The sequence below is a fragment of the Marmota flaviventris genome, chromosome 4 (assembly GCF_047511675.1).
Source record: "Marmota flaviventris isolate mMarFla1 chromosome 4, mMarFla1.hap1, whole genome shotgun sequence".
NCBI lineage: Eukaryota > Metazoa > Chordata > Mammalia > Rodentia > Sciuridae > Marmota > Marmota flaviventris.
The window spans coordinates 87,649,471-87,673,881 of record NC_092501.1 but is presented as its reverse complement, the minus strand read 5'-3'; the positions used below and the strand labels follow the sequence as shown (position 1 = coordinate 87,673,881).

At 45.2% G+C, this 24,411-nt stretch overlaps 1 protein-coding gene across 2 annotated transcripts; it reads left to right on the top strand.

Moving 5' to 3' along the window:
- Positions 1 to 218: 218 nt before the first annotated feature.
- Il17d (interleukin 17D) lies at positions 219 to 24,411 on the top strand. 2 transcript variants are annotated; one of them, XM_027941531.3, is made up of 3 exons: positions 219 to 406; positions 1,126 to 1,421; positions 23,024 to 24,411. In XM_027941531.3, exons 1-3 carry the CDS (start codon positions 392 to 394, stop codon positions 23,340 to 23,342), a joined length of 630 nt encoding a protein of 209 aa, XP_027797332.2. In that variant the 5' UTR covers positions 219 to 391; the 3' UTR covers positions 23,343 to 24,411. The 2 variants fall into 2 exon arrangements, with proteins under 2 accessions (XP_027797332.2, XP_071466869.1); XM_071610768.1 differs by lacking the exon at positions 219 to 406 and adding an exon at positions 592 to 753.

Below are 24,411 nucleotides of genomic sequence, written 5' to 3'. Positions count from 1 at the left end.
TCGCAGGTGGCCCATTCTATCCTTGGATTACTTTAATTCCTACAGAAATCATTTTCCTGAGCCAGAATTCGCCTCCCCCAACTTCATTCTGTAGGCCTCACTTGTCTGCTCTGGAGACCTCTAGGCCAGTTACCACCTCCTTCTTCAGCCAGTCAGGACCGCACCAGTCCACGGGGCAGTGCCAGATCCACTTCTCCTCCTCCTCCAGGACACACAGCACAACCAACAGTCTGCAGCTCTGAGACACCGGGCACCTCGAAGCCATACAGCCGCCGGGTCCCAATCCACGAGGTGTGGAGCCCTCAGTTTGTGTGGCTTTTAAATTTTATTTTAGCTAAGGAATCGCTGCATAACACCGTATCATAACAAACGTGAAAACATTTTCGGGGAGATGTTGGGAACACTGGTGAGTACATTTCACGAGGGACAAAATGTTTGACATTTCTGGAGGCCAAGGGTGCAGCGCCGCTCCGTGTCTGTGAACCCGGGCTGCGTCCGCGTCCTTCGGTGCCCAGGAGACGCCGACGCAGGGGTCTGACAGGGCGTCAGGTTCCGGGACCCACTGGCCGGCCCCAGCGTCCCAGGCCGGGAGCCCACGCGGGCCGGGCGCCGGGGGCGGGCGGATGACGGCGTGGGGGCGTGGGTCTGCGAGGCGGCGGGTCCGAGCGTCGCTGGCACGGGGCGGGCTCCCTCGCTGGCCGGCAGGCGCGGCGCGCGGAGCAGGGGGCTGGCGCGGGGATGGCGCACCCGGGGGTAAGCGGCGCGGGCGGCGTCACAGGCACTCGCAGCCCGCCGCGCAGCAGCCCGGCAGGCACACGCACACGTGCACGCGCGCCCCGCACCCGACCCCCTCGCGGCCCCGGGCTCGGGGCGGCGGCGGCGGCAGGGGTCGGGGGCGCGCGGGCCGGCGCCGGGCGGGGCCCCGGGGACCCCGCGGGCGGCGGGCGGGCGGGGAAGGCGCTCGGGGGCCGGTCCGCGCGGCACCCATTCTCGGGAAAGGCCTCACGGTCTGCGGTGCGGCGCGGGGCGCCCGCGGGCTCCAGACGCCGCGGGCGGGACGCTGGCGCGGGGCGCTGGGCGCAGGCGGGCTCCTCCGGCGGGCGCTGAGCGCGGCCTGTCCCACAGGTCTGGATGCTCGTGGCTGGCTTCCTGTTGGCGCTGTCACCAGGCCGGGCGGCGGGCGCGCTGAGGACGGGCAGGCGCCCGGCGCGGCCGCGGGGCTGTGCGGACCGGCCCGAGGAGCTCCTGGAGCAGCTGTATGGGCGGCTGGCAGCGGGCGTGCTCAGCGCCTTTCACCACACGCTGCAGCTGGGGCCCCGCGAGCAGGCGCGCAACGCGAGCTGCCCGGCAGGGGGCAGGCCCGCGGACCGCCGCTTCCGGCCACCCACCAACCTGCGCAGCGTGTCACCCTGGGCATACAGGTGAGCGGGGCCGAGTTGAGCGAGAGGGTTGGGGCGGGATCGGGTCTTGCGGGAGCAGGTGGGGCGGGGCAGGGTGGGGCAGATGGGGCGGGGCCAAGCCTTGTGGGAGACAGGTAGGGAGGGGCGGGGCCACACAGGACAGGACTGATGGGGCAGGTAAGGGGGTTGATGCGGAGCTGGTGGAACAGCGGGGTTCAGAGCAAGTCATTTCTACAAAGGCCTGCCACACTTCCTTGTAGAAATACTGCTTCGCCTTGTTTTATCTTACATTATTTCTTATGCATCATATATTTTGAGCACCTATTCTTTGTCAAGTATGTAGTTAAATGGGTTCCATGAAGAACCAACCCAGGGATCCTTTATTAATTTGGGGTTCTTCGTAGGAGGCCTGTTGAAGTTGGAATGTGGAAGTCTGCAGACATTTCTTGAGAGCCTGTGTGATCTCGGCTGCTTGACATTGAGCCCTGAGAGGTACCCTCTCAGAGCCATTTAGCTTACAGTCTTGGGGAGTAGAAGAAATAACTGGGAAGGAAATCATAATAAAAGGCAGAATATGACAGGACTCGGAAAGTTTCAAATGCATGGTGGTTTAAAGGTGGGTGTGGGGGAGTTGCATTTTGGGGAATGAAAATGGCCCTCAAAATGAAGAATGAGCAAGATTCTGAGATTGACCTAGAAAAGAAATCTGTTACAGTTTGTATCTAGATGGTCCCCCTGAAGATCATGTTTTGAAGACTTTGTCCCCAGTGCAGCAATGTCCTGAGGTGGAGCTTTGGGGGAAGTGACTGGGTCATGAGGGTTCCAACTTCATTAGTGGATTAGTCCATTGGTAGCTAATGGCCCCTTTCTCAGTCTCTTTTCACTTCCTGGCTGCCATGAGCTGAGCAGTTTTCCTCTGCCGCATCTACCCTTCCACCATGATGTTCTGCCTTACCTCAGGCCCAAAGCAATGGAGATAACCATGGACCTAAACCTCTGAACTGGAGCCAGAATAAACCTTTCTTCCTTATTATATCAGGTATTTTGGTCACATCAACAAAAAAGTGATTAACACTAGGTCATTTTGGAAGAAAGGAGGAATATGCTAAAAAGGAAGGCTGAGGAATGTTGGGAATGCGCGGTGAGGTTGAGCTACGGTGTTCTCTGCAGACTGGAGTGATGTCCCCTGGCCTCTAGAGGAGGGGCTCCCAATGTGGCAGGAGAAGACAAGAACAGACCTAAAGAGGGAGCTCTCACACTGTCCAGAAAGGGCTGCATCTTGGTTGATGAGAAACCAAGTGATGAGTTGGTTTGAAGGGAAGGACTGCTTATGGCAAGAGAGAAGAAAAAGCATGGTGTCCACAGAGAGCCTAGCTCTCTGAGGAGCAGGGTGAGTGTGTCATGGGGAGGCTGTGCTCAACACTTAAGCAGTGTTCAATGCTTGAAACTTACCTAATAGAATGTTTTGTTCTGTGGTGCTGGGGATCAAACCCAGGGTCTTATATATGCTAGGCAAGTGTTCTACCACTGAGCTACACCCCCAGCCATGTAAAAATACTTTGGATCAACAAAGCCATGTAGCCACTGTGTTCTAGAAAGATACATTAGCTTTCCATTACTTTAATACCTGAGATAATCAACTTATATAGAGAAAATCATTGGGGCTGGGTCTGTAGTTCAGTGGCAGTGTGCTTGCCTAGCACACATGAGCACTGGGTCTGATTATTAGCACCACATAAAGACAAATAAAATAAAGGCATGCTTTCCCTCTACAACTACAAAAAAAAGAAAAGAAAAGAAGTGTTATTCTGGCTCATGGTTTTAGATGGATGTTCCAGTCCTTGGTTAGGCAGACACAAGGTTTTTAGACTTCTGGTTGGGGTGTGTGATTGCAATTGCAGGGAACGTGTGGCAGTGTGGCCAAGCAAAACCACTCACCTTGTGGCTGGAAAGCAAAAAAAAAAGGGTTCCAAAATTATCTTTGAGGGTACTTCCCCAATGACCTAAAGAACTCTCCCTAGGGGCATGGGAAGAATGGAGGAGCTTTGGATTGGTCAAAGGGGAGGGGTTATGAGGATAGAAAAGATGGTGGAATGAGATGGATATCATCACCCTAGGTACATGTATGATTGCACGAATAGTGTGTCTCTACCCTATGGACAACCAGAGAATTGAAATGTTGCACTATTTGTGTACAATGAATTGAAATGCATTCTGCTGTCATGTACAACTAAATAGAACAAATAAAAAATTTTAAAAGAAGAACAAATTTTTAAAATTTTTTTTAAAAGAAAGAAACCCTCCCTAGACCCCGCCTCTTAAAGGCTTGACCACCTCTCTTGGGAGCAAGTCTTTATCACATGGACCTTTGAGGAACTGTTAAGATCCAAATTATAGCAGCTGTCTCCATGAGAAATAGAGGGAGATACTAGATAGACACACTGCAGTGCTTTCGGCAGAAGGCAGTGAGATTCTCAATTTGCAAAGGAAAAAGAAAGACTGCAGTTTCCCTTTCACACTCAAATGTGAAATGTCCTGATTAAATAAGGGTGATTCATTCTACTTGGGAATGAGGGAAAAGAGGTATAAAATGGGCTTTCTCCTATACCTACACCTGCTGTTAAATGAGGTGGGTGGTTTGCTTTTACTTAACACCACAGGCTGCCCTGGGATGCTAAAATTTAGGGCCTCCTTCTACCTGGCTACTCTGCAGAAGTCTAAGGCCTTCACAGAACCCCTGTCCACATGTGAGTTAGGCCCAGAACCCCTTCTGCCCACATCTTGTCATTCATTTCATTCCTTCAGGACACATGTCAGCCCATTCTTTCTGGTGGCTCCCTCTCTTGCTTTTCCTCTCTTACCACCATTCCCAAGACCAAAAAGTATCAGCTAATCTATTATCCTTCTCTTTCCAACCTCATATTATGCTTCTGATGTGCTAAATAGAATTGAGAGAAAATCTCTTGAGACAATAGTCTGACTTCTCTGCACAGAAGCTGCTGCCTTTGCATCCCTCTATAATAAATTCTAGTCTCTCCAGGCAAAAGGATGCCTGAGTTGGGCTGAAGATCCTGTGGGTCAAAAGATACATCCCTCACACACAGCAGTGAATCTCAAGCTCTGTTAGCTATGTTTGCCATGTTTGTAGCTTGAGTTGTCAGTGTTAGTCCCCTTTCTGTTACTGTGACAAAACACCAGAGAAATTATCTCTTTTTTTAAACTTTTTATTTATTTATGTGGTGCTGAGGATCGAACCCAGGTACTTGTGTATGCAAGGCAAGCGCTCTACCACTGAGCTACAACCCCAACCCCCTAAGAAATTATCTTGAAAGAAGAAAATAGTTATTTTGGCTAATGGTTTCAGTCCACTGTTGATTAGCCTCATCATTTTGGGCCCTTGGCAAGGAAAAAAAAAACAACATGATAAAGAGCATGTGGTGGAGCAAAGCTATTCACCTTATCATGGTCAGGAAGCAGAGAAAGAGCTGGCTTTTATAACAAAAGCCCCTCTCCCCAAATCCTCTAAGTGTTGAATCCATAAATGGATTAATCCATTCATGAAGTCAAAGCCCTCATGACCCCGTGATCTCTGAAAGGACCCACGTGGGAACACTGCTGCATTTGAGACCAAACCTCAAACCATGAGCCTTTTGCCAACATTTAAATCCAAACTATAATATTCTGTCCCTGGACTCCAAGGGTTCCACAGGCTACCCTGGGGTGCTAAAATTTAGGGCCTCCTTCTACCTGGCTACTCACCTGTCCATCTCACAATTCAAAACACAACCAGTCGTCGATCTCTAAGAGTCCTCATAGACTTAACAGTTCCAACATTACTCAAAAGTCCAAGTCTAAAGTCTCCTCCACGACTTCAGGCAAACTCTTAGCTGTGAGCACCTCTAAAAATGATAATAATCAAGTTACATACTTCTAATATACAATGGTAAGGCAGATAGAGGGTAAATATTCTCATTCCAAAAGAGGGGAATGGAGCATGGAAAGAAGAGGATGTGACCAAAGAAAGACTGAAACCCAGCAAGGAAAAAATTAAATCATATAGCTCCATCTCCTGCATCTGGGGAATATGGTAGCATTATGTGAGTTCTGTGGTCTTGGGTAGCCCCACCCCTACAGCTTTGCTGACTGCAGCCCACATGGTGTTTTTCTTAGACTGACTCTACTTGCTGCCTACAACTTTCCTTTCCACATGTTCCACATTTCTGATATCTTAAACTTCCTACAGTCTTGATTGCAGCATTGTCATCACTCTTACAGCTTTATGCATGTCCTGCCAGGGCCTGCCTGCAGGAACTCTGAATCTGCCACACACTTTCTGGCTTGCCAAGCTTTCCTTTGAAAACTCAGTGGAAACCTCTGTGACCCTGTAACGTTTGCATTCTGCATGCCTGCAAAACCAGCACAACGTAGATAACATCAAGGTCGTAGATAACATCAAGGTCGGCTGCCAGTAGCAGCACTAGCTGGCCCCATGGCTACAGAGACCTTGGAGTGCCTAGATGGCTGAACACAGGGAAGCTCATTTTTAGATGGTCCTGTGGGAGCTGGGCTCCCTGGAACTCTTCTTCAAGCAAAGTCCTTCAAGTGATTTACACTTTTACACCCTTGAGCCTTCAAAGGGCAGGTTTTTGCTGACTCCCCAAATGCCCTCAAGGTATCTTTCCAATTGTCCTGGAGCCAAGTACTTGGCTTCTTTTAAATGATGCTACTGTTTTTAACAACTGCACCCTTCTTGGCTACTTCTCACTTCTTTTTTGGCCAAGTTACAAGTTTTTCTAATCTTTCTGCTCTATTTCTTGTAATAAATATTGCTAAAACTAGCCAGTAATATCCATGTCACTGCTTGAATGCTGTGCTGCCTTGAAATATCTTCTGCCAGATTAATTACTTTTAATCTGAGCCTGACACAAACTCTCTCAGGGCATGGACAAAATATAGATATATTCTTTGCTAGAATATAACATGTGAATGGCCTCAGTTCCCATTACCATCTGAAACCTCATGACCTCAGCCTTTACTGTCTGCATTCCTATCAGCATTGACTTCTGAGCACCTACCAGAATCTCCCATTAAACTCTGCTTACAATATTCTGAGCTTACTCTAGTCTAGTCTGCTTCTCCAAACATTTCCAAACTCCTCTCACAAATCAGTTCCAAAGGCTTCTGAATCACACTGTCACAGTCACAGCAACAACCAATGTTGGTACTAATTTTCTGTGTTAGCTTTCCATCACTATGAGATAATACCAGAGAGAATCAATTTAAAAGGAGGAAATATTTCTTTTGGCTAATGGTTTCAGCCCACGGTTACTTGGCCCCATCACTTTGGGCTTATGGCATGGAAAAACAATATGGCAGGGAGGATGTGGTGGAGCAAAGCTGCTCACTTAATGGTGGCCAGGAAGCAGAGAGGGAGCTGGCTTTTTTTTTTTTTTTTAATGTTTCTGAACTTTTATTTGTCTATTTTCATGTGGTGCTAAGGATTGAACCCAGTTCCTCACACGTGCTAGGCAAGCACTCTGCCACTGAGCTATAGCCCCAGCCCAAGAGAGCTGGCTTTTATAACAATCTAAATCCATTTAGCTATGAATCCACAAATGGATTAATCCATTCATGATCAGAGCCCTCATGATCCTCTCATGTCCCAAAGGATTCCCTTCTGAACACTGCTGCATTTGGGATCAAGCCTTTATATGAGCCTTTTAAAGACATTTAAGATTCAATCCATGACAATGGTATAAGCAAATTGGGGTAACAGAATGCAGAGCCAATGTTTTGGGAGGAAACCAGGAGTTCCATATTAGGCTGGTTAAATTTTCTTTTTGTTGATTTGGTAGTTGCAGATGGACAGAATGCCTTTTTTTTTAAAAATGTCTTTAGTTGTCAATTTGTTTATTTATATGCGGTGCTGAGAATTAAACCCAGTGCCTCATACACACTAGGCAACTGCTCTGCCACTGAGCCACAACCCCAGCCCCAGAATGCCTTTATTTTATATGTTTATTTTTATGTGATGCTAAGGATGGAACCCAGTGACTCACACATGGTAGGCAAGTGCTCTGCCACTGAGCTACAGCCCCAGTCCATGGGCTGGTTAATTTTTACCTGCCTGAAAGACAAATAGGTGACAGTCAGCCATGAATGTGGGTGTTGGAGCTAAGGAGAAAGCCGGCTTAAGGACAAACTGGGAGTTAGCAGCCCTAGAATTCTGCACATAGTTATTGATTGAGCTGCCCTGGTTATAGGCTGACACTTGTGTATCCCCAGGTCACCTGGGAGAGCAGGAAACAGTGATAGCAAAGAGGCCGTGGGGTGTGATCAACACACTGCATTGGTTGGTCCTATTGATGCTGTTCTGATCTTCCTTATATGGATCCTCAAAGCTGAATGGTCCCAGGAGCAGGACAGCTGTATCCAGTGGCTTGAGGCAACATGTTGTGCATGGTTTTTCATATTATTTAGCAACAGTGATGAGATTGTTTTTCCCATGAGCAAATGTGAACTAGGTAGCCAATGCCCACTGGAGGAAAGGTGGTCTTCAGGAGTTGGTACTAGGCCACAGCTCCAGATTTCTGGCCACTAAAGCTGGCCCTGCTTTCCTGCCGGGAGACCACCTCTTTGCATCTTCCTTTGATCACCTGTCACCATTTTGTGTTAATGGGAAGATTAAAAAAATGTGAGATCCTGTGAAGTGCAGAGCCTCTTCTGCAAGAGATGTTGTAGAAGGACTGGCTTGGTCTTTCAGTGGAGTTCTAAGGACCCTGGATGAAAGATGCTCTCCCACAGGCCCATCAGCTTAGGTTCAGAGGTGTATCATTCTCCCCATATCTGCAGGTTCTGCATCCATTCATCCAGCAGATCAAAAATATTTGGAAAAAGCCAGGTCCAGTGGCGGACACCTGTAATCCCAGTGCCTCGGGAGACTGAGGCAGGAGGATGGCAAGTTCAAAGCCAGCCTCAGCAAAGGCGAGGCACTAAGCAACTCAGTGAGATCCTGTCTCTAAATAAAATACAAAATAGGGCTGGGGATGTGGCTCAGTGGTTGAGTGCCCTGAGTTTAATCCTGGGTACCCCCTTAAAAAAATTGGAAAGAAAATCGCAACTGTGCTGAACATATATGAATTTTTTTTGTTATTATTCAACTATTTCCTTAGCATTTACACTGTTAGGTATTATAAGCAACCTAAAGTTGATTTAAATATAGGAGGATGTGTGTGGATTCTTTGCAAATAGTATCTGAGCATTTTGGTATCCTCAGGGTTCCTGAGCCAATCCCCTGTGGATACTGAAGAGCAAGATAACTATATTTTTATAAGCAAAATATTGTGTATGTGCCGGGGAAGATCAAGAAAGATCCATTGTTCTAAGAAAGATAGGAAAGCAGACTACAAGTCAGAAATACTAACTGGCACAAAATGGATCACTTTAGGTGGATAAGATGAGTTTAAAAATAGGCATTTGGAGGGCTGGGGATGTGGCTCAAGCGGTAGCGTGCTCGCCTGGCATGCGTGTGGCCCGGGTTCGATCCTCAGCACCACATACAAACAAAGATGTTGTGTCCGCCGATAACTAAAAAATAAATATTAAAAATTCTCTCTCTCTCACTCTCTCTTTAAAAAAAAATAAATAAAATAGGCATTTGGAATATCAACAGGCTTTCTGTATGTTTTGGGGAGAGGTGGATCATGGTATTGGGACAGCTGGGTTGCCAGCTGGAAAAAAATACAATTGGATCTCACTTCTATGTGAAGATTAAATTCCAGATGATTCAAAGATTTAAAGGTGAAAAATAGAATCACAAAGAAGGAGAAAAACACGAGCAATTTATAATCTTAGAATGGAGGAGGCCTATTTAGTAGGTCATAGTCCCCAAATGTCATAAGAGATAAGGTTGAGAAATATAATTACATAATTGTATACCATTTTTTCTTGGCAATATAAAATAATAAAAATACAAGAGCAAACTGGGGGAAAAATTAATTACAACCCATGTCACAAAGGGCACATTTCCTAAAGAGTTCCCACAACCAATAAGAGAAAGACCGTTAAGGTCATGGAAAGATGAGCCAAGGGCAGGGATGGTTCCCAGGGAAGGAAGTTCAGATGACTCATATGCTTGATAAAGCATGAAAAGCTGTTCACTGCAGGCATAGTAAGTGAAATGCGTGTTAAAACCATATGAGAATCCTTTTTTTAATACACGCATTAGGCTACTTTGCCAAGGGTGTAAGGAAAAAGGCATTCTACAGTAGAGGAGTGTGAATTGGCACAACTTTTATAGAAGACAGTTGGATATTAGCTATCAAAAAACATTTTTTTTTAGATGGGGGTCTCACTATGTTGCCCAAGCGGGCCTTGAACTCCCATGAGGATTGCAATCCCCTTGCCTTATTCTCCCAAATAGCCAGGACTATAGGCATTTGCCACTACACCTGACTAACACATTCTTTTTTTAAAAAATATTTTTAAATTGTCAGTGGACCTTTATTTTATTTATTTATATGCAGTGCTGAGAATCAAACCCAGTGCCTCACACATGCTAGAGAAGCGCTCCACCAGTGAGCCACAACCTTATACCCATATTCTTAAATTCATATACCCTTTGACTCAGCAATTTCTCATCAGTGTTTCTCCTATGGGCCCACATGTCCGTGTACCAAATGATAGGTATGAGTTCATTATTGTAATGGCAAGGGATTGGAAACTGCTTAAATATCTACAAGTTAGGTAAAATGCTATATACAACTAAAAAGAAGAATGAGGCACTTCTAGAGTACCTAAGTAGATCAATCTATCACCAGCATAAAGCAGGGAAAGGTGTATATCACATTTTGCTCTTTCTAAGAGAGAAACTGACATATGTATATGATAAAGGATTTTTAAAAAAGAAAGAAAGAAAGAAACAGGGTCTTGCTATCATGTCCAGGCTGATCTCTTGGGCTCAAGGGATCCTTTCGCTTCAACCTCCTGAGTGGCTGGGACTACAGGTGTGTGCCACTATGCTGAAGACATTTCGTTTTTAAAGAGCAGAAAGAGAAATTTCCCAACCATGAGGGAAAAGCAGATACTGAGGAAATGGAGCCTCAGCACATCATGGCCTGGGACACACCAAGAACCTTGGTGAGAAAGGAGCTGTTTGCCCTTACAGGCTGTGGGTCTGGCAAAAGAGGCACCCTGAACATTGGGGTGGAATTTTTCAGAGCCCTGTGACTCCACTTCTGGGCTATGCTATGATGAGGAGCACAGGCCTGGAGATCAAGAGATTGTCCCCCAGTGAGAAGTCCAAAATGGTAGAGCTAGGATTTCATCCTGGACCCCTCTGATTCCATGGAGCCAGGGCTCCTGCCCAATGTGGTATTAAAAAAAAAAAAAAAAAAAAAAAAATTCAACTCCCAGAATACAAAAATATTTTCTCATTTACTTTGTGGCATAATGTTTGTTTTTCTTTTACTTGAAAAACAAAATGCCAAAAATAAAATAAATTTGCTCAGTATGATTCTTAAAAGCCACATTAAAATACTGATAAATGTATTGCAAGGACACTGAGGTTTATTAAGGTTTTAACGACACAACACCCACATATGCTGAAGCCCCAGAGATAAACACCTACTAATACTTAAAGTAATTTTAAATTGTTTATATTTTTCATTTTTGACGCATAGTCTAAAGATAACTTTTCTCTAGGATATGAATAATGTACAACAATTTATTTTTAGGCTTTATTTGTTACCCTTTTTATATAGTTCTTTTCCTCCACAGCATCTAAGAGACTATACCTAAATTTATTTTGCAGTAAACAGCTCCATGGATAGCAGTAACAACAAGGAAATAAGTGGAAAGAAAAACAGGACAGGAAGCAAAGAGAGAGAGGACAGGGGATGGGGAAGTCAAGTGACTTAAAAATAGGCATACAGGCCACTGGGGAGTGTAAACAGGCAAAGAGACCGTCCCAGCAGGCTGATACAGGTGCAGTTGGGTGCCTTAGGCAGAGCAAGCCTGCAAAGGAGAGTCAACCTAGCCCAGGCTGCAATACCTGGATGTCTTCCTATGGAGAACTCAAGTTGCCAGAACTTTCAGCAAGTGACTTTGGAAAGAGGAGAAATCTGAAGGAAATGAATTCCCCTCAGGAATCTTGATTGAAAAACAGACACAGATTAGTAATAGTAAGGAGCTGGGAGTTACCTCAGCATCCACCAATAGGCAGGTAGAACAAGTAGATGAAATACTGACAGCTGTAAAGAAGAATGCTGCCCATTCAGTGCACCTGAGAACATCTCTACTTATTAAATATCCTGAGCACTTCAGCACAGCTTCTTCTACCTGTGAGTTGGGCAAGGTCATCACTGCCTTTCTGATGGTCCATTCAGAGTGACCTCATGCTCTAACAAATCCATCATCTGGTGTTTATTGATGCTACACTTTAACAGTTTTCATTGGGAAAATGCTGAATTTTATAAAAGGAATATTTTTGCTCACCACTCCTCTAACCCTTAAGTTTAGCTAATCCAAACATCCTGTTTTTCATGTAGACTGTCCATTAATTGTTCCATTTTTACCAACATAGAAACTTAATGGCACATTCACTCATCAAATATTGACTGAGGGCTGTGCAGGGTCCAAGCAGGAATAGAGGAGAGCTATAGGCTGAGAGCTTCCCTCCTAAAATTCACCTCACTTTCTCTCCATCTAATACTTTTTTATCAAAGGAATATAATATTAGAGAAAGAACAGTTAGGAGTAACGTCATCCCTCCCTTCTCCACAGTTTCACATCCTGTGGTTTCATTCAACCTATGTCGGAAAATATTAAATGGGTAATTTGAGAAATAAACAATTTCTAAGTTTTAAGTTGCATGCCCTTCTGAATAGGGTGGTAAACTTTCGTGCCATCCCACCCCTGCCTGGGATGTGAATTGTCCCTCTGTCTAGTATACCCACACTGTATATACTACCCTCCTGTTAGCCACATAATAGCCATCTTATTAAGTTGACTGTTGTGATATTGCAATGCTTGTGTTCAAGTGACCCTTATGTAGTAGCCTAATACTCCATCACACTGCTTACGTCATCCACCTCACTTCATCTCATCAGGCAGGCATTGTATCAGCTCATGTCATCCCAAGAATTGTGAGTTTAGTATAGTGAGATATTTTGACAGACTGCATTCACATCACTTTTATTATAGTGTTAAAATTGTTCTATTTTATTAGTAGTTTTTGTTAATATTTTATGGTGCCTAATTTATAAAGTAAATTTTTTAATAGGTATGCATGTATATATAGGGAAACTATATAATATATAGAGTTTCCTACTATCTGTTTCAGTTTCAGGTCACCCACAGGGGGTCTTGCAGGGTCAGTATACCTGGTAGATAAGTGAGGACTGCTGTATAACATCAGGGAAAGTTATACAAGTAGCCTTTTAAAGATATTCCTGTTCATCTTTGTTCAAATGCATCATCCCTCTTTTATGTACTTCCAAATGTGTGTGCCAACACTAAGAACAAAGGGTTCCTGCTGAGTGAGAAGCCCCATGGCCTGAGCACCCGCAGCCAGGTAACAGGGTTCTTTCTGTCCTTCCCTGCCTTGGGCTCCCATCAGCAAAGATGTTTGCAGTGGCAACTGTGGACAACAGGGGGCAGCACCTTGCCAAAATCCAGTCTAATCATCTGTTCTGGGGTGGCCCGTCCCAGTGATCTTTAGAATTTGTGGGGTTGGGGATTCCTATTCTTTTTCTATAATTTTTTCCTTAGTATATTCACTCTTTGCTGGGCACCTGCTTCATACCTATGGGTTACTTTTATGACTTTAAAACTAGCCTTTCTGTCTTCAAAGAAAATCTGTATAATTCTGGTATAGCTATATATCATATCTAGTGTGTGTGTGTGTGTGTGTGTGTGTGTGTGTGTGTGTATATATATATATATATATATATATATATATATATATATCCATATCCATATAAGCATGGGCACAGTATCCTATCTGCACAATATTATAATGATAATGTTGTGTTAATAAAAAAAAAAAAGGGGGAGATCTAGAGAAAGGGCCAGGAAAAGAGAATAGAACAGAGTGTGACTGGCTGGAAGTCTCCGTTACAGCCAGAGAAATGGAGGGCTGGTATTATTCATCCTTATTCACTGTGGTAGAAAAGGAGACATGCATTGGTTAAAGCAGCTTACATAAAAAAATGTTGGTATTTTCCCCCAAAAAAAATATTTTTATGGAAAAGTGACCTTGAGCCATCCAAAGTACAGCTCACTTTTCCCCTCTCTGGGTTTCTCAAAATACATCAGGCTCTGCTGTACCTATCACTGTTTCACAGAGTAAAAATAAAAGCATTGTCATGGAGCATTGTAATGGGATTATCGTTTTTGCTTTGATAGTTATCTCCCTTGAGGGCCTGGGTTTTACTTTAGCATTCCTAGAGTAGCCAGGAGGGATGACAATATATCATTCCTTGGGCTCCTCTATCCATGTTCCTCACCTGAATAGAATGTGTGTGCCCTTCATGCCAATAGAAAGATTTGGGCAAATGCAGGAAGTTCCTTGCATGCCATAAAGTGACATTCCTCATGGTGTCTGTCTTCCAGAGATGGCACATGAAGAATGTGAAGGAGGACAATAAGGACATTGCTCCCTAACTTACTAAGCCATCAAAGAGAAAATACCAGGAACTTTTCTGGAATTAAAGAAAGAAGCTAGGCTAATGCGATGTTAACTATCTCTCGTGGCCTGTGTGTGGTGACAGCTGACTCCCTGTGGGCCAGGTGGGCTTCTCCCTTTGTGCACAGGGGCACCTCCCTCATGCCCCAAGATCAGACACATCAAAGATGGCTCTGAACCCACGTTCTACAGCTTCCCCAGGGTAGAGAGCTTAGTTATCCCATGGGCATGAGTGTGTTTTCCTTTGAAGAGAGTCTCCCAGCTGTGCCCAATGCGTGGCATTTGCCATGACAGAAGAATAAAAGCCTTCAAGAAATTTGGTCTTTCATTCTCATTTCTCTTTCTTTCCCTCTGCCATAAATTTTTTCCCTCTTGAATTATCTTCCAAATTCTTTTCCAAAGCCTGAATCTCTCCTTTTCCAGACCTCCCAAAACAGCAGATTTTACATGAAATGAATGGATTTCCTGGTTGTAAAATTGCCACACCAGGCGCTTGTCTGGTTGCGAAATATCCACGAACTGTAGAGTCTTAGGTCTGTGTGGCCCATGTAGCTTGTGGTGCAGGCAACTGGGCGAATCCAGCTGAGCTGGGTGACTATAGGCCAGCTCCCTCCTCTGTCAGTGACTCAGTTTCCCCTCATGAGTGAGGGGAGGGCGGGCAGGCAGAGCCTTCTTGCTCCTGGTGGCCCTGAGCTGGCTTGTTGGCAGATGAGCAGGTTCTCTCTGGAGCCCTTTTCACTGGCTCAACTTCAGGCCGGGCCTTGGTGCCAAGTTCAGGATGGCACCGAAGGCAACTGCAGTCCCCAGATGGAACAAGACCGACCTCTAGCTCTCCTTGGCCAGGTGAATGCCCTGGGGAACTGTGCCCCGGTCAGGCCTGCTGCAATCCCTGACTGATTTTTCCATGCCCTCTTTCATGAGAAATGCACACTGATGTTTTCCTGTAGGGGCCAGAAAAGCATTTTTCAGAGCTTCTTGGCAGCATGTATTGCAGCTCTTTGGCTCCCTCCGGCCTTAGCAGATGGAAAGAGGGTGGAGCTGATGGGCCTCCTGGCTACAGCTTTCCCCCAGAGGGAAGCTGTGGCCTCCAGTGTCCCCAGTTACCCCCTGAACCTGGCCCTGTAGTTGGGGGGGCCTATGGTACACAATGAGACTTTTGTGTAGCATCACAACCATGCAGGGCATGTTCTAAAGGGAAAATGAGAAGATGGAAGGTTAATATAAACCCTGGTCTCTTTTTTCAGTGCTGGGGATGGAACCCAGGACCTCTCATATGCTAGGCAAATGCTCCATCACTGAGCTGTATCCGCAGCCCTAAAACCTCTCTCTTAATGACTCATTACTTCTCTTAAATGTGGAGACCAAAATGGCTTGTACAAGAGCTATCTTTGAGAATTATCTGGGGAGCTTTTAAAAGAATACCAACAGCCTGGCCCCATTCCACAGCAATTAATTGCAGATCTCTAGGGGTGGGGGAACAGCTTCACTATTTTGAAGAAACTCATTTATGTGCCTCCAACTGAGATGCTAATGGTAATGCTAATTCTTGTTGGATTAATAATGTTCTTTTGCACGAATTAGACTTTGCAGCATAAGACACTCCTGGGCTGGTATAGTCATGAAATCCAAGCACCAGGAAAATGCAACCATCCAATCATTTGCCATCAACTGCAATCAGTATATAGGTGGTTAACAGATCACAAAACACCCTGTGGCAACATCACTTAACTACTGTTGACAGTGCAACCAGGAATGGGTTTCTGTTGATTTATGTCAATTAGTGACTCCCAGTTTAAATGAACAAAGCAGATCCCTTGGGCAGCATGTGAGAATGGAGCTTCTCACTCAGCAAGTGTGTGTGAAGTCTGAGAATCCACCTTTTTTCTGTTCTTTTTATATATATTTTTTCTATTGACACAATAACCAGGGCATACTGTGATGATCTGATGTATGTATACATTATGTAATCAACAAATCAGTATAATCAGCATATCTGTCACCTCACACATTTATCATTCCCTGGGAATCTTCATTTTTAAGAAGAGCTCATATACAGTTCCAATGCAGGTGGCACACTTTGGAAATCTTGAGCCACCTACCTATCTCCCTCAGTGAGAGGGGTTTTTCAGAGAACTCTCCATTCTTGACAAGGGAAGCTATTTGTCCCTCAGTGTCCCAGGGGATGCTAGGCATCTTGGTTTTTCCATTTATAATGTCTTTATATCTAGTCTGTTCCCTCATTCTTCTCCCAAAGTGCTATCTCTGCCTCTATATAAATTTTAGAGTGAGCTCATCAAGTTCTTAGAGAAGTCTTACTGGGATTTTAGTTAGAACTGTACTGATTTTAAGACTGATTTGGGGGCAATTCCAAGACCTTTGAGATTCAATGTGTTTATTTTAAGTTCTTTTCTAAGCACAAAACATTGAAACAAATACCACATCCTTGGTCCTGCCTTCAGGAAACTGGGGAAGAGCCTTCCTCTTCATTTTGCAAGGAATCAGGCAGGTTGGAGTGATTTACCCAAGGTCACCGGTTGGACCAAAATTTCAAGTCTAAGACTCATATCAACTCCATCCTGCCCTTTTCAGAAAGTCTTAACCTGGCTGAATGCACCGACCTTCAGAGCTGATGAATAACATGGTGGAAACTATTTTGTCTCTATTTAGATCCTCTGGTACGAGTAGGTTTCCAGATAGGAATGGGGAAGGCATTTCCTCCCAACTTTGTTCCTGGGGTTGGGGTCTTTGAATAACTGTGAGGGGAAACAATAATACTCAGCCTCTGCTACTTTGAAATTGAAATAATTTCATGTTTTGCAAGGTGGGAGGGTGGGCCACATCAAGTTTGTGCCAGTAATGCTCCAGCTATACTTGGGCATCAGATAGAACACATCAGGTGGCCGATTCCTTCTGGGAATGTGCTCATTGTTCTCTGAGCTGACCTCCGGAACCGCTTGGAATTGTTTCCTAACATGTCCAGGCCCCAGGGGCAGCACTCTTTTTCTGTCTCTGCTGTCACTTACATTCCTCCCAAAGCTCAGTTTCCATCACCTCTAATCATCCCTGGAGGACTTGTCCTTTGTTCTTGGATTAAGCCAGGCCAGCTGTCACTCACTCAAGCCAAACTTCACACGTGGCCCTGGCCACTTCTGAGATCCAGCAGAGGGGAAAAGTTGATGTGTTTCAAGCATGTCCCTGTGCCAAGTTTGCGCAAATCAGCATGCAGAAAATGTGGAGACAAAAGAATGATTGCTCCCAGGGAGGCAAGGACACAGTGCAGAATTCTTGCTGGGTTTCATTTCCATGTATGGGAAAAGAAAGGTTTCCAGATGGAGTGTCTTTCTGTTTCTTTCCCATGGCAGCTTTTTGAAACCAAAAGGCGCTCCTGGCTGCTGATTTACCCAGATTTCAGGCAGGAAACTGGGGGCACAGACTTGAGTTCAGTGTCTGTGCCTGGCTCTGCTGAGATTTCCAGGGCTTCTGGCATGACTTCTCCAGCTCTAACCAGCTTCCTTCCAAACACACCAGGCTGTTCTGTCTGTGGCACTGGTTCCGCTGACATCAATGCCATGGCCATAGGCTGGTCCATTCATTGTAAATGCCCCCCACCTTCATAAGGTCTTTCTATTGTAAGAGAACCCCCCCTAGTCTGTACACCATTTGAAAACAACTCATATTCATCCTTCTTTTCATCTCCCAGGCAGAAATGAAGAGGAAGGGCAGGTGGCTTTTTTTTTTTTTTTTTCAGTCCTTAGCCAAAAGGGGTCATGGTGATGGTCAAAAGGTCTATCCTAGGGACCAGTAAGATATTTTGGGGATGAATATTTTTAGTCAATGAGCCTCTGACCATCATGCATCCAAGCAACTGTCTTTCACCTACAAAACTAACAAGGGTGATGCACAAGCACCAGTTGCTTCTGAATGACACCCAGGGTGATGGGACCTGAGTAGCTACCTAGACACCACATTGTACAGAAAGACAAATCTTAAGTGAAACTGAAAGGGATGGTCGATGCCAGCAGGTCAAGCCGACATCACCAAAGAGGAAACCAGCCTGGGGGATAGCACCTAATGCACCCCAGCCCTCCAGTGCTCCTGTAATTTACTCTCTGTCTTGCTGTTGGGTAACTTTCCTCCAGGAATCTCAACTGTGCTGGGCAACTCATCCTCCATTCCTGGTTCCCAGGAGCTGCAGGGTTCAATCTCCACTTTCTGCTCCGCTTCCACCTTGAATTTCTCATGAGATCGCTACCCCCCCACACACGTTCTCCCACTCGATATTCACATGACACCCCCACACATTCACACACATAAACTCTCACTTTTCATATTCACACATGCTTGTGCCCGTGCATGCTCACACACATTCATACACACCTACTTATGTGCCCTCACATTCACACACATCACACACACATACCCATAAACATGCTGTTTATACTCACACATGCAAATGCTTACACCCACACTCTTTCACACATGCTTACACATGCTCAGGTATGCAATGCTTATATCACATGATGACATGCTCACACTTGGATATGCTCACACACAAGTTATCACAGTCACACTCACATATCACTCCAGCTGCAGTTTCCCACCCACTGCAGTCATCTGTTTTCTGGCTCAGGTGTGTGTTGCTGCTTCGTGTTTGCAGGTCCCTGAGCTCTCTTCTTTGCTTAGCCCTCTTGTCTTTTATCCTCATCTCCAATGTATGTAGATCATTTCCTCAGACCCCTCATAGGGTGCTATTGTTTGGATCTGGAATGTCCCCCCAAAGCTCATGTGTTGAAGACTTGGTCTCCAATGCAGCAATGTTCAAGAGGTGAGGCTTTGGGAAGTGATTGTATCTGAGGGCTCTGATGTCATCAACAGATTAATCCACTGATGGTTGAATGGACTACTGGTTTAATGGACTACTAGTTGGAAGAAGTAAGTCTCTGAGGGCATGCCTACCCCTTATACACGCACACACACATGCACACATACACACTCTCTTTCCCTCTCTCTCTCCCCCCTCCCGCTCTTTTCCCCTTCACCCCTTCCCCCTTCCCTCCCTCCCTTCCTCACCTGCCCTCCCTCCCTTCCCTGTGCCATGAGCTGACAGCTTTTCTCTGTCATGCCTTCCCATCATGATGTTCTGCTTCACCTAGGCCCAGAGTGATAGAGCTGATGGACCATGGACTTAATCCTCTGAAACTGTGAAACCAACCTGTCTTCCTCTAGGTTGTTCTTATCAGATATTTTGGTCACAGTGAGGAAAAGCTGACTAACACACTGGGACTGGCCACAGTCCCTGAACCTGGTATCACATGGAGCTGACAGATGCCAGCCTGTCCTGCCCACAGACCTGTGCACTCCTGGAGGGCACAGCCCAAATCTGTGCCCTGCTTATTACCATATCACCATCTCCTGTTGGCCAAACCCAGAGGGTACCCAGTGACTTCCCCAGTGTTCAGCAGTCTCTATTAGTGTGCACATCTTCAAGTGAGGGCGCTGTCAAGCCACAATGCACTAATACACTTTAAAATTAATACTTCCCTAATATCTACATACTCAGTCAGGTTCCGATTTCCCTGATCACTCTCCATCAGGGACGTTTTTGAAATTTAAAATTTTCCTCTTTATTTTTAACTGTTCAAAGTACCAAAACTGTTGTGAAATTAGGACAAGAAATTCCCATACACCCTTTACCCAGGTGTTCCCAAATGGCAACATCAATAGCCAGCAAATTAATCAAGATCAGGCAATGAACATAAATAGGACACTGTTATCTAATCTGCAGACTTCATTCAAAGTGCCCTCCTAATGCCTCTTCTCTACCCCAGGACAGAGATCAGTTGTTTTGTGGGATGTGCCTCAGTTTGGATTTGATAAGTTCTTAAAGCAACCATATAATTGATTCCTGAGACAGAAACACATGGGAACGAGCAGAGGCTCAATGAGTCTTCACTGCACCAGGGCAGTGATGCCCCTGGGGTTTGTGTCCCTCTCTCAAGCCCTTTTAATATGTAGATTCCCTCCTAGTTTTTCTTGGAAAACCTATCAAGTTTCCCACATTCATATTGCTTTGCTGTGGTTTGAATGTGTTCCCCAAAGTTCATTTGTTGGAAGTTTAATTCCCAAACTCACAGGTTGGTAGCATTTGGAAGTGGGTTAGATGAGGTCACGAGCTGGGGCTTCCTGGGGCTTCCTCTTCCTTATAAGAAGAGGAAGAGAGATTTGAGTGGGCGCCCTTGCTCTGTCTCACCATGTGCTGCCCTGCACTGTGTTATGATGCAGCATGAGGCCCTCCCCAGATACTGAGAAGAGACCAACTCCAAGCTCTTGGGCTTCCCAGCCTCGAGAACCATGAACTAAATTCTTTATAAATTACCCAATCCCAGGCAGATTGTTATAGTAATGACACACAGTCTAAGACTTTCCATCCCCATGTCTGATAAACTGGTTCCAATTCAAGTTCAGCTTTTGACCACTTCTCTCTCCAGCCTCTGCCTTTCTTGGCCTTAAGGATGTCACAGTATCCACACTCAGATTTCTTTCCCTCAAAGTTGGTGACCTCTACTCCTTCTGTTCTCCCTCACATGCTCCTCTTAATCACCATCCATATACCAACAATTCAAAATTAGCTTCAGCTAAGATCCCCATTTTGGGCCCCAGATGCTGTTCCTCCCCAGAGATGAAGGGATCTCTCTAACCATCCATCTGTTCAGGTCATTTCCCATCCTGTTGCCTTCAGGGTCAGACCAGAATTCCTGATGGATGTGCATTCCTGACAAGGTGCAGCTTTCTTCATCCCTGTGACCTTCTCAACTTGTACCTCCCACCTGTACCTACTCCCTCTATCCTGTACTTTGACCTCCATCCCAAATGCTCTTTCTCATTTCTTCATGTAGATAAATCCAGTCAAGAGCCACCTTTTCCTAAAGCCTCTCACAGGCCAGGTGAACTTCTTTTATTAGTATGTCTCCCTCCAGATTGTGAATCTTGGATAGTGGGTATGTGTTTTGTCTATATCCTTATTGCCTGAAAAAGCCCTCAGATATTCAGTGGATAAATGTTGAAAATGATATTGTGAATACTAACTATAAATGTCTTTCCTTCAAATGTTAAGTTAGGGTCTTGAATTGACCTTGGGTTGTGAGGTCAGAAGCCAACACAGGCAGACTAACCCGTCCCCGGCTCCTAGCTCCTGACTCTTTCTTTGCAGACAGGCTGGAATGGGCCATGAGGAAAAGAGGAGAAATGACCACACAGTCTGACCTTTCTGTCCAGGGCATGTTACCAGAATCCTAGGCCAGAGGCCTGACTCTGGGGTCCAACAAATAAGGTGCAGCCGCTTGCCCCAAACACTAAGCAGAAAAGTAATGGTGAAAAGCAGGAAAAAAACTTTAATCAGTACATTTACACTAGGAAGATGAGGGGACCCACAACTTTAGCCCTGTCTGCAGGGGACTGACAATGACTTTGATGTTAATAGAAAGGGAAATGAGGGCAACTATTGGGGCTTTGCATAGCCAGAGGTTCTATGCAGCTACTAAAGCAGATGATCTTGATCAGGCATGGACTGTCCATTCTTACCCGATTCTGCAGGTTGGTGATAAGACAGTTACTGTTGCCTGGGGAGTGGTTCCAGGACATTACAAGATGTTTATCAATCAGAACTTGTTTTAGTAAGATTTTTTGTTTCTGTGACCAAAAAGACCTGACAAGAACAAAGTAAGGAGGAAAAGTTATTTGGGGCTTATAGTTTCAGAGGTCTCAGTCCATAGACGGCCAACTCCATTGCTCTGGGCCCGAGGTCTGGCAGAACATCATGGCAGAAGAGTGTGAAGGAAGAAAGCAGCTCAGTACATGGCCACCAGGAGGCAGAGAGTTGTGCTTACCAGAGATAAAATATGAACCTCAAAGGCATGCCCTCCCCACTCCCCCAGTATTCACCCTCCTCCAGCCATACCCTGCCTACCTAGGTTACCACCTAATTAATCTCTACCAGGGGATTAATCCACTGATTGGGTTACAGTGCTCATCACTAAATCATTTCACCTCTGAACCTTCTTGCATTAACTCACACATGAGCTTTTGAAAGGACACCACCATAATGGACCTGTTGTTCCTAGAATCCAAGGCAACTCATAGCAAAAGAGACAGATGCAAAATGGAGGCAGAGGTTCAGGCAAAAGTGAAGAGACTGAGTCTTTGTTACAGGCAGTCAGACAACATGTTCTTGGCATTTGATCCCAAAATAGGAAGACTGGAAGGAGAATGAAATTTATCCAATTTAAACCAGATTTTGAATATCCCAGGCCAGCCAGTCCTGCCCTCTCCTTGTGCCATGTGGGTCCCTTCAAACAGAAAGGCATATGGACCCAAACAGACAGATGGACACAGTCACCTTGCACTTCAACACAGGTGTCCTGCAGTTGCCTTTGCTTGTGGTTCTGCATCAGTGTCTCCCCTTCATGGCATCTGTACCAGCCTGCGCATCTTCTGTGACTGGCCAGTGGAGAGGCCCCAGAGGTGGCCCCAAGCAGACACTGGGTCTCTTTCTATTCCATTGGCCCCTGTAGTCACATGTGCAGGCTGCCTAGAATTTTTTTTCTATTTACATTATTGCAGACTTTAGGTTAATTTTATGGGTTGGCTCAAGGATAGATATAAATGCTGTCTTTAGCATTTAAAATATAACAAAGCTCAAGTGTATCTATTTCAGTGTGGGGCCTCAAGTGGACACTAACTGTATGATAAGATGTCAGATGTAAGGCCTAGCCTCCTCCTCAACCCATTTCATTTAATCAATTATTTCAACAGAGTGTTTGCTATGCTCCCCACCTTTTTTCTGGTGTTTGGTCTCAGAAGCACAAACCTTGTAGAAGCTGTCCTTTCTCCATGTGTGTGCCCCCAAATCACAAATTAATCCCTCAATCTCTCTTTTCAGAATTTCCTATGACCCGGCAAGGTTCCCTAGGTACCTGCCTGAAGCCTACTGCTTGTGCCGGGGCTGCCTGACTGGGCTTTTTGGGGAGGAGGACTTCCACTTCCGCAGCACCCCAGTGTACATGCCTGCTGTCATCCTGCGCCGGACCTCTGCCTGTGCGGGCGGTCGCTCAGTGTACATGGAGGACTATGTCACCATCCCAGTGGGCTGCACCTGTGTCCCTGAGCAGGAGAAGGACACAGACAGCATCAACTCCAGCATCGACAAGCAGGGTGCTAAGCTTCTTCTTGGCCCCAACGGCAAGCCGTCTAGCCCCTGAAGAACATCTGGGAAGGGTTGGGGGAAGACTTGGTCAGCCACCTGTGCACAGTACACGTGCAAGGAAAATGGACCCAGCCCAATAGGAGCAGTCTTTCAATGTAGAATAGTTGGCAGGTTATCTGACCCAGGTATTCCCTGGTTTTATTTTTTTTTTAGGCAAAAGTGGGCACAGAATTATTAAAGGCTGATGGGAAGATGACCAGGTACAGGGCATCCGTGTGGTACTGGCATAAGGCCAGCCACACAGAACTCAGTAGCAGGCAAGTGGGTTTGGAAATGGTTTCTTCAGGCTTCCTGTGATTGCAGCAGTGTGTATGGCTGTGTGTGGCTCAACAGTTGGGTGGTTGATCCAGGAGGAGATGCGGATACATAAGTTTTCTTTAAAATCTTTTTTAAAAAAGTAGAGTACATACTACTTTTTAAAGCAACTGTTTTGAATAGGAGCAGAAACTATTTTTATATTAGCAATTTAGAGCAACTATATTTAATTTTTTTTATTTGACATATAAGCAATTTATAACATTGTTTTCCTCTGGACTCATCAGATAAACTCTTTTCAGCTTGCATGTGGCCTGGGGCTTTGAATTCAACCTGCCCGCCCTTGGCTGACAATAATGAAATGGACATATCTGAATTTGACCTATTCTTTCTTCCACTGAAAGTCTTCACAGGCCAACAGATGAGCAGAAAGGATGCCTAGAAGTGAATTCCACAAATCCAAACTTGTTTTTATTCAGGAGTACATAAATGGTTTCAGACCAATAATAACTTAAATTTTTCTCATTATTTTGTTGTTGTTGTTTGTTTGTTTTTATTTTTGAAAGCCACAGTTGTCAATTTCTGGACAAAAAAGTGGAATATGACATCTTTGCCAACTCTCAGGAAGAATCCTATCCTGTATTGGCTTAGTTAAGACCAGGCCAGTATGAAGGAAATGTGGGCCAAATTAGAATTTCCAGAGATCAATGTTGAGGTATATCTTACTTTTCTATTTAGGTTTAAAGTCTGTCCCTGAATGCAATTATTTGTAAAAGTTTGTGTTTTTTTTAATGATTAAAACAATTGTA